Source organism: Rhagoletis pomonella, unplaced genomic scaffold, assembly GCF_013731165.1.
Source record: "Rhagoletis pomonella isolate Grant_MI unplaced genomic scaffold, Rhpom_1.0 Rhpom_scaffold_00004, whole genome shotgun sequence".
In the NCBI taxonomy this organism is placed as follows: domain Eukaryota; kingdom Metazoa; phylum Arthropoda; class Insecta; order Diptera; family Tephritidae; genus Rhagoletis; species Rhagoletis pomonella.
In genome coordinates, this window is record NW_023458558.1 from 44,483,052 (window position 1) to 44,493,739 (window position 10,688).

At 34.0% G+C, this 10,688-nt stretch overlaps 2 protein-coding genes across 2 annotated transcripts; one reads left to right on the forward strand and one right to left on the reverse strand.

The window, feature by feature from the left end:
• Positions 1–1,128: 1,128 nt before the first annotated feature.
• LOC118737609 (rh5-interacting protein) lies at positions 1,129–3,847 on the forward strand (the record flags this gene model as incomplete). Its single annotated transcript, XM_036468226.1, is given in 5 exon segments — positions 1,129–1,265; positions 1,360–1,495; positions 1,554–1,697; positions 2,353–2,661; positions 3,218–3,847. Coding segments are annotated over 5 exon segments (965 nt in total), but the record flags the coding sequence as incomplete, so codon positions are not given.
• A 3,159-nt stretch (positions 3,848–7,006) lies between these two features.
• LOC118737606 (V-type proton ATPase subunit B) lies at positions 7,007–10,688 on the reverse strand. Its single transcript, XM_036468218.1, has 4 exons — positions 10,551–10,688; positions 9,111–9,616; positions 8,296–9,051; positions 7,007–8,206 (listed from the first exon to the last, which is right to left on the reverse strand). Exons 1-4 carry the CDS (start codon positions 10,627–10,629, stop codon positions 8,069–8,071), a joined length of 1,479 nt encoding a protein of 492 aa, XP_036324111.1. The 5' UTR covers positions 10,630–10,688; the 3' UTR covers positions 7,007–8,068.

Here is a 10,688-nt window from a genome sequence, read left to right on the forward strand (position 1 = left end):
TGCCTATTTCTCGTTGTTCGCTTTGTGTTGCCGCAGTATTCGCCACAATATATTCCAGTGGGCGTGGAACGCATGAATGTATATTCGCTATGAAATAAAAGTGTTACTTGAAATAGAAATCAAGTAATTTTTAAGCAAATAAACAAAACCGACTTCAATTTTCTTATAAAAAAAAAGATCGGATCTAAACCAATGAAGTAAGTAAATCTAATTGGCTTGTGTAATGGCAGGATAATTTTTGAAAAACATTTAATAAATTTGATGCTAATGAAAATATATGCTTTTCTGTGTTTCTTTCGTCAAAAATTCCATTTCCGCAGTTGTATTAAAACCGTCGCACAGTGGGCGATTTGGCTAATCTAGCGTAACGAAATTAATTAAATTAAAAAAATTTCACAAAATTTGTAGTTTTCATGTAACATTTACTCAAAAAGAAAATAATTTTTTTTTATAATTTTAATTATTATATTTTTGTAACTAAATTTGTTTACTTTATTTTCGCCATTTATAAATATTGTTCAAATTTAACATTTCCATAGAATGCTCGATATGATCACCCTAGTAGCCATTATACGTTTTACATAAATCTAGAAAATGCTATATATACTTATTTCCATATATACATACATACATACATACATACCCACATACATATGTATATTCTATTTACATAGAACCAACAGTAAATGATCAGAATTTCAGTAATTTCTAGCTTCAAGTAAAAAGTAGTGGGCGCGTCGGAATCTGCAAATTCTTTAAAAAAAAAAGCATTTTAACCTACCAACTAAATCTTATTTAAACTAACAAATTTTGTATTTTCTTACGAAAACGACCAAAAATTTGTCCCTAAATTAAATTTATATACAAAGCGTGTAATGTTTAATTTAAACAAATGGAAAGTTCTACCTACTTTGGCTGTTTTGCAAATCATCAGCTTAGCTTTAGCAATGATGTCCGAAGGTAAAAACAAATTGAAATATAAATTTACAAGCTTATTTGTGTTATACGAGTACCAACCCCAAAACAAAGTCGCTTGACTCGAATAAAATTAATTTTGATGATGCAGTTTTTATCATTTTTTTTTATAATTGTTAAATATATATTACATCCATAAATGTGTTTTTTTAGAATTAATGGAGGTCTCTTGCATTGACGATGATCAGTGTGTCTATTACGAAGCGGAGGACATCAATTCCATTTGTTTAAATGGCATTTGCCATTGCCACAACAACAAAACGAATATGAAGACCTTCTGCAAACCGAAGGTAAATTACTTTTCAACGATACGAACAATGGTGAAAATCAAGTTGTTATTTTGAAATAATTTAAAATAAGAATTCTAAATAAGTAGCTCTGTAGACTCTCCGTAGAAACAATATAATCGGCGGGAACTGTCCATGTAAAATACCAGATGCCAAATGTAATCTACTGGAAAATATCTGTTATTGCATAGAGGATTATGTGCCCACGAAGGACCGAAGGCGGTGTATTCCAAGTGCGTTAGCCAGCAGTAAAGACTTTACTTTCAAATTATTTACTTTTTATTTTTGTAGAGGAAGTACCATTAGGTGAGATATGTGCGACGGACGAACAATGTCTCGCCTCGAGCATTTTCAGTCACTGTGCCAATAATACGAACCGTTGCACCTGTAATGATGACTTTCAGAGAAAAGGTACCACCTGCCTGGCGAAAACTGGTGAGTTATAAAAAATATCGAGAAAAGTGCGTTATTGTAATGATGAAGAATTCTAAATATTCTTAATACCTATAAAATGGTCCGAAATAAAATTAAGGCATATATCCTGCTGCACGTCCTCATCTTAGGAGTTTGCACTGGAACGCAGCTATATGTATTTGGGAGCATCGCCAAAAAGAGTGTCTGTTTTTCCTCCGGAATTATAAAACTTATCTCAAAATATTTCATAAAATTATGAAGACTTACGTGAGCTGTACTGATTTGAAAATACCTGCGCTGTTAAGTTTTTAAACATTTTTATGCAGACCTTCTAAACTTAAACTCTTCTATCGTCTGAGATGATTTTTTGAAAAAATATTTTTAAAACTATGTAGCCTTTTTTTATCGATTTTCGGAGGCAGTTGCAAATTGGTCCAGCTCACGTAAACCTTAATATCCTTTCTAAATATAAAGAATTTACAATTCCGGTGAAAAACAGTGCCAATATTTTTTTTATTTTTTTTTGTAGTAGAGCGATGCATCCTTATGTATATTTTTTATTTTCAAATTACCAATAATATAATCGAACCGTAAAATTAGATATTCCGTTTCTTCAAATGTTCTAAGTTCCTTTGCCTACAATATCTTTTATACATTTACAAATCTTTTGCTCTAGCTCCGAAAGTGCTTGGACTCAAGTGCACTGTTGAAAATAACTGCACAGAACATGGATCGCACAAGATTTGTTTACAAGACATTGATGAGTGTGTATGCGAACAAGGCTATGTACGCGCTAACGGCTCAAAAGATTGTCTACCAGGAAAAACAATTGGGGAGAATTGCCTCGTTACGCAGCAATGCAATATAAAGATGGGACCCGGAGCTGTGTGTGAAAATGGCAAGTGCCGCTGTGAGGAGGAATATGCGGTCGTAAAGAAGCAAAGTGATGCCAGTCCTACGGAATTAATTTGCGAGCGCTTAGTGCGTAAGTATAGTACATATGTATGTATGTAAATTAGACCGTACCACCTTACAAGCAAACAAAAGAAGTTCGCCATACACCCCTCAGTATAAACTATTTTTGCAAGGCAATTTAAAAAAAAAAAATATTTACATTTTGAGGTACAACTACATTCGGCAATAGCATTTTTAAATAGTTCCACTGAAGTAATTGAAATACTTTCTTAGCTTTAATTTAGTGCGCTTTGATTTACTGACATTAGGGTGGTACGATAGTGTGATCAGAACTAAGGGTAAGTACTAGAACGGGATGATTTAGGTCTATGAACTTTGGACCAAAAAAAAATAGTCTCATCGAGAGAATAACATCGATTTGTCTTACTTTAAGATCCGACTGCATGGCCGAGGATCATATCCTCGATACAAAAATTTGAAATCGAAATTGCCTTGCAAAAGTACTTAATATTAAGGGGTGTACGACGAACTTTTTTTCTACTAAGGTCCAATGTGCATGCATATCCACATATACTTATGCCTCAAAAATGCGGTAGTTAAAATATTTGGAATATGTTCCTTGGCAGAAATTGGTCAATATTGTAGTCACCACGGACACTGTCACAATGGACATCTCATCGAGAAGGAGCAGTTGTTGCAATGCGAACACGGTGAATGTGTCTGTCGTTTTGGCAATAAAAATCAAGAGCCTTGCAGTACCTCCATGGCCAATAGAGTAATGGCATACAATATTTGTTCATGGCTGATGTTGGCGGCAGCAGTTTTTCATTGCCTTGCGTTGGGATGTGGATTTAGAAAATATTGAAAGTTTACAAATGTATATGAAAGAAAAATTTACTATTTTGTTGAATTTATTATGTTATATATTTCTTGTTACTGTTAAGCGATTACATACAATGAATTTTTGAGGTGAAAATATTTGAAAGATAACCACAAAATTTGCTTAATTCAAATTTGTTGGGCATTCCCAGGATGCTTCCTACAGGGCATTTTATTCGATAATAACGCTCGAATTGGAATTATGATCATTCCGAAAGCTTAGGATTTTTCCTCCTGTGCCGAAAAAAAAACTATTTAAATATGTACATCCACTGATGGCCTGTCCAATAATGTGGAAAAATTTTAATAAAGTCTGGATAAAAAGTTTTGTTCTTTAACCTTTTTTCTTAGATGCAATTAAGAACTGGCAAATGTAATTATGTACATACATAAAATTAACGTAAACCAAGGCACAGTAAAGAGGTATTAGCACTATTGTTGATTTTGCACTCTAAAATTTAAAAATAGGTAAAAAAATTACATTTCAGAGTAAAATGCTAGCAAAAAAAAAAGCAGATTACAAGCGCCAACGCGAAACTAATCAAATCAGCTACGCTGCTGCTGCTACCAAGTCCGGATTTCTTGGCACAGACTAATACGGTGTTTACATGAGACGATTTCAATTTGGAAATTATTTAGCTAAAGAACGGAAAGGAGGCTAACTTAAATTTACTATTTTAGGTTTATTTGATTTATTTATAATAAAAAATTAAGCTTTTATATTATTGTTTTTATATATATTTAACTGAAAGGCATTGACAAACTATTAACCAATTAATAACTTTTCTTATAGGTTATGTCCCTTTCTAACTAATTATTTGTTGTTTACTTACATATGTACATAGATATACAAATGCACATGTGTATGGACATATATATGCATATTATTTTTATTAAATTAATTTTTGTATTTAAGTATTATTTTTTTAAACTTATCTACTTATTTATTCATTCATTTATTTGTTGGTTATTTATGTGTGTTAATAATGAAATAGATATCAATTATAACTAATTTCATTTACTATAAATTAATTTAAGACTTCTAAGCTCATAAAAAATTTTAGGTTAAATAATAAACTAAGGTTAAGTTCCTTCAATAGTATTTAGCAACACGCAATTATTAAATAATTGGTTAAGCGAATTTATCTATCAACTTTAAATATTTATAACTTTCCTTCAGAAGTTTTATATAAATTCTTATCCATCGCAAAAATTTCGTTAAGAACCCACAACAGAAAGATTACTTCAAAAGGCAAAATAAGAAACATTTTTTAATTTAATAAATTTTTTACTCAAACCTTGTATAAACTTTTTTCTTTTTAACTTTGCTTACATGGTTTGGTCACAAAATTTTTTCGAAATTTTCATTATATGCGCTTTACTTTCAATGTATGTCCATTCATGTGTACATGTATTTATGTATATTTTTATGATTAAAAGTAATTGAGAATTATTTATAAATTTAATTTTAATAAAATTATATTAATTAAGCTTTCACAACTTATGGATATAAAAGAAAACGTTAAAAAATTATTTTTTCGAGGAAATTGTTCATTGAAAATTTTTCAATAAACATTTTTCCAACTCAAAGTAGGGCAATTGATTTTTCTTAATTGTTTTTAGTATCAAAACATTAACTTTCTTTTAAAGTATGTACATATATGCAAAACATAAAATTTTGTTAAAATTTGTATAATCAGATAATCCGATAACCAGGCCGGTGTGAACACTCATTCTATTTTACTTCTGCTTATAGGCGGTTTTTCTTCTAAATTTATATTAAACTAGCAAACCCGGGGGACTTCGCCCCGTCCAAAATTGAATTTTTATTTAAACATTTGGTCGAACATTTTCAACAACAATTCACGATCACGATTGGTTTTGTTGTCGCCAGAAGGCATATTCTCCATTGCCATCTTAAAGCATAAAGAGACGGCAGCGTTGATCCGGATCAACTCGGGAATTAATACACATTTTTATTTCACAGGAGAAGCAAAAAACATTAGAAAATGAGTATCAAAAAAAGGTGGCATGCGGTTGTTTTTGGTACTAACACTTTAAAATTTTTATTGAAGGTGTATTTAAATACAACCTACCAAAATCTGTGAAAACCCCAGTTTCAAAATAAAGTGGGTTAGGGCCTCCGTGAATTAAGGTAACGATATGTATCTACAGATAGGTAAAGGTTTCAGTATGCCTGGAGGGCGCCACGCCTCCTTTTCCAATAACCCCTACTTTTCTCCATGAGTATTGGATGGATATGAAATACCTCGGTATCTTGTCCATCTATCAGAAAAAAGTATCCTATAGGTTAATCCAGGCAATAACCTACCTACCTACCAAATTTCAAGCAAATCGGACCATAAATACGATTTTTCAAACAGAGCGGTTCCTGGTCCACATACCGAAAAAAATATCCTATATGCCAATCTAGGCAAAAAACTGCCTACGTGCCAAATTTCAAGCGAATCGAACCAAAAAAAGATTCTTTCGAATAGATCGGTCCTTAGTCAACTTCCCGGAAAAAAGGATACTATATCTTAATCTATGCAAAAAGCTACCTACGTACCAAATTTTAAGCAAATCGCACCATAAATACGATTTTTCGAACAGATCGGTTCCTGGTCCACTTACCGGCAACAATGTATTTTATATGCTAATCTAGGCAAAAAACTACCTACGTGCCAAGTTTCAAGCGAATCGAACAAAAAAAATATATTCTTTCGAATAGATCGGTCCCTGGTCCGCCTTCCGGAAAAAAGTAATTTTTTTGCCTTTGATAGGTGGTTGCTTAAATTTATTTACAAAGAAAATTTTATGAAAATCTGACCAGCCGTTCGGGAGATTACTTGTTACAATAAAAGGGACTCCTCTTTAGATAATTAGTATGGATATTGATTTACGCTTTACTTAAATATCTAAATTGGCTTAAGATAACATATTTCTACTCGTCTTTATTCTATTTAAAAAGAATTCTCTGCACTTAACGAAAACTTACCTTTCCCCTTTGTCAGCAATAAAAACCACCATTTAACAGAGTAATACATTTTGTCGCTCACTTTATTCTTGAGGTTGATATAGTACATAGTTTCGTAAATTTTCTTTTATACATAGTACATACATAAATTGTATTTAATTTATATTCAATAGTTTTTTCTACAACTGTTTGCTGCTCTCCAATTATTTTACAGTTTACAACATTACATTATTAAGTATTATTGTTACTTGCAATAGTTTTAATAACTTTTCCAAATTGCTCAAAGAAAATACAGTAATATTTTGTATGTGTTTAATTTGAATGAGTAATAAAAAGCTTCAAAACTGGAGAAACAAAAAGATAGCATGTGTATGTAATGACTTACTAAATTTGTGAACTGATGACTGGCTGGTTGGATGCTTGGAGCCAAATCTCGACTTCTGGATTTTCACAGAGTTTGGCTATTTAAAGTTTTAAGATTGCTGTACATACCAAACGCTTGGTTTCGTGTGCGTGCGAGACAATATAGGACAGACCGGTTAATACTTGTAATGACAAACATGCATAAACATTTTTTTTTACTTTCTTTAATTAAAAATATCTTAGTTGGAATGCTCTATATGTAGGTGTGAGAAATTGTGTGCGTGTAATGTTTGCAATTTGGTTGTTAAGTAAAGGTTTCAAACTTAATAACTAAAAAACGGTGAAAAAACAATATAGCAGCTTTTGAGGGTGGTAAGGGTGTAGGCGGCGATATGAAAACTGCTAATCAGGCAGGTTCTACAACTAACTACCGAGTGAATTTAAGCCAAGTTCGCTTTGAATTCAAATTGGCAGGGGTTGAAATTCACTCGGAAGTAAATTGCAGAACCTGCCCGAATATTTTTTACTTTTCTTCTGTGTAAGTTTTGTATCTTTTTCAAAATAATTAAAACAGTAATATATTTTTGTAATGAACGGCACGAAGAATAGTGCTCAGAACTGATGTAATTTGAAAAAATTTACACAAAGCGAAAATGAACAAGAAAACACAAGTTTCTGTTGCTTTGTTTACAGCAGTTATCTAATTTCATTTTTCTAAACATTTAGATATTTACATTATAATTACTGAGTGTGTTATCGTATTGCCTTGTTTATCTTTTACATGACTTTGACTTTTGCTTTATTTAAAGGTTCAATTATTAAGCGCATAAAATTTGTCTAACACATTTATAATTTAATAAACTATAATAAAATATTGTAACGCCACACATAGCGGACGTATGAATCATCAAACGCGTGCTATATAACATTCTTTTGTTTTCTTTTTCTCTAACCATATTCGCCCGACTATGATTAATTAGTTCCAGTTTCAGTTGCAGTTTGCAGCATATTTGCATTCATATGTACCATATGCACTTGTATATTTATCCCATTTTACAATTAACTCACTATAGCTGTTTTTAGAAAAACTGATTACATTGTATATTTAAAGAGGTATTAACGACTTTCCATGCGCCTTTTACTTTATATAATCAGTAAATTATGAATGCATGTAAGGCGATGGCGCGCATTGCGTTAAAACTGCAGCTTATAAGTAAAACCGATAAAACAAAAAGCAAAGTAACGTTTAAAAATAAATTTAATGGCGCGAGTCTCTGGGATAGAATTCAGCCAGAATAGAAGCTGGTATACGTTTCAGCATCTCCTTGGGGAAGATACGCAGCAACTGCCAGCCAATGTCTAACGATTCGAAGACGGTACGGTTTTCGTAGTTACCCTGCACAGAACAAAAAATTAACAAAAAGGGAATATTTGTATTGGAATTTATATAAAAAAAAACTTTAATTCCGCAAGAAGGAAACTCACTTGTGCAATGAAGTTCTTTTCGAATTTGGTCAAGAACTCCAAGTACAGCAAATCATCAGGCGTCAAAGCCTCCTCACCGACGACAGCCTTCATGGCTTGCACATCCTTACCGATAGCGTAGCAAGCATACAGCTGGTTGGACACGTCCGAATGATCCTTACGTGTCATGCCCTCACCGATAGCAGATTTCATTAAACGAGACAGCGAAGGCAATACGTTGACTGGTGGGTAGATCTGTCTGTTGTGCAGTTGACGATCAACGTAGATTTGACCTTCAGTAATGTAACCAGTTAAATCAGGAATTGGATGTGTAATATCGTCGTTTGGCATAGTAAGAATGGGAATTTGTGTGATTGAACCGTTACGACCTTCAACACGACCGGCACGTTCATAGATAGTAGCCAAATCAGTGTACATGTAACCGGGGAAACCACGACGACCGGGCACTTCTTCACGGGCAGCCGATACCTCACGCAAAGCTTCAGCATAAGAGGACATATCGGTAAGGATGACCAACACGTGCTTTTCGCACTGGTATGCCAAGAATTCAGCAGCAGTCAACGCAAGACGTGGAGTAATAATACGTTCAATTGTTGGATCGTTGGCCAAGTTCAAGAAGAGACACACGTTTTCCATAGAGCCATTTTCTTCGAAATCTTGTTTGAAGAATCGAGCAGTTTCCATATTCACACCCATAGCAGCGAAAACAATGGCGAAGTTATCTTCATGATCATCCAATACAGACTTGCCAGGTATCTACAAATACAAATACGACAGATATAATTTAAAACGTTAAATTTTTTAGCAAAATTTACCTTGACCAAACCGGCTTGACGACAGATCTGAGCGGCGATTTCGTTGTGTGGCAAACCCGCAGCAGAGAAAATGGGAATTTTTTGACCACGAGCAATAGAGTTCATCACGTCAATGGCCGAAATACCGGTCTGGATCATTTCCTCGGGGTAGATACGCGACCAGGGGTTGATGGGCTGACCTTGGATATCTAAGAAATCTTCAGCCAAAATTGGGGGACCTTTGTCGATGGGCTTGCCGGAACCGTTGAATACGCGACCCAACATATCCTCGGATACAGGTGTACGCAAGATGTCACCAGTGAACTCGCACACAGTGTTTTTGGCATCAATACCCGAAGTACCTTCGAACACCTGCACAACAGCCTTGGAACCGCTCACCTCGAGCACTTGTCCGGAACGAAGTGTGCCATCAGCCAGGCGCAGTTGCACAATCTCCGCGAATTTAGGGAATTTAACTTCGTCTAAGATTACTAAAGGACCATTGACACCAGAAACGGTCTTGTAAGCTACAATTTAAGAATAATTCCATGTGTATTATTTTAGCAATATAAAAAAACAAATAGTCGATCAGGAGTTGCGGTAGGCAAAGCAAAGTTATTTGACGATTGTTATCAAAGCAGATAAGGGAGTAATAACTACGTTACGAACGTAATGAACGTCAGCTGACTGCCTATTGAAGCAGCGACGAATGTCAAGAGAATGGTGAACGCCATAAAATGACGATAGCATTGTTGAAATATTAAATTATATAAATGTTTTAATTAATTAGCTGTTCTATTCTTCAAGAAACAATATACAACCACAACCACAGTATACAATTAAGTGGAATTTTTTTTTTATATTTACCATGTCGAGTGCTGTTAACCACACCTTAACCTTATACACTTCTGAGGGACTCATTTTCGAATAACTAGATTAAAATATTAAAACCATTTTTAGTCTCACTTAAAAGAAACTAGAATAGTTAAACAGTCTTAAATATCACTATAAAACCGATGTCCCGCACGATTGTGATTCAATAATTCTTGGATGTCCCATTGTATGCAACTTGGTCAGGTGCTTTCCCCCTCTCATTACTACTAATCATTCACAGAAGCACGAATGTCACATGACAGCTTATTCTACCCGAAAAGCGCTCATTTCTTTTATTTTATAGAAATGTTAAAATTTAATCTTGATGGGGAATCTCATGACTTCAAATGACTTCTTTCTCCAAACTTTAACGCTTGCTCAAACACAAAAAATTGGGTCAAAGAATTGTAAAAGTTCAGGTCAGGCAATCGCCCCACCAATGGAGCTACGTTGAATTTTTATCGATTTTTTCCATTTATGCTTTGCCACCGTGTCCGCGAAGCTCCACGGACTGTCATGGCGGACAGAATATTTTGCCAGCCCTTTCAGCTCAGTAAATATTTAAAAAATATCATTTTGATTACTCACTCAAACGTGGCTGGGAGATGAAATCCCTGGAAACAGCCAGGACGTGTTCCCTGTTAGCTTGTTTTGCTGATATCGACATTTTCTGCAAATTTTATTGCGCTCCGATTGCGACTACCACAAAATCGTTTACTGACACAC

Bases quoted from the DNA above. Each gene is read 5' to 3' on its own strand.
- LOC118737606 (XM_036468218.1), bottom strand. From the start codon at position 10,629: ATGTCGATATCAGCAAAACAAGCTAACAGGGAACACGTCCTGGCTGTT. The intron at 9,617-10,550 runs GTGAGTAATCAA...CTTAAATTGTAG, and splicing joins CATCTCCCAGCCACGTTTGA to CTTACAAGACCGTTTCTGGT. The intron at 9,052-9,110 runs GTAAATTTTGCT...TTGTATTTGTAG, and splicing joins GTCAAGCCGGTTTGGTCAAG to ATACCTGGCAAGTCTGTATT.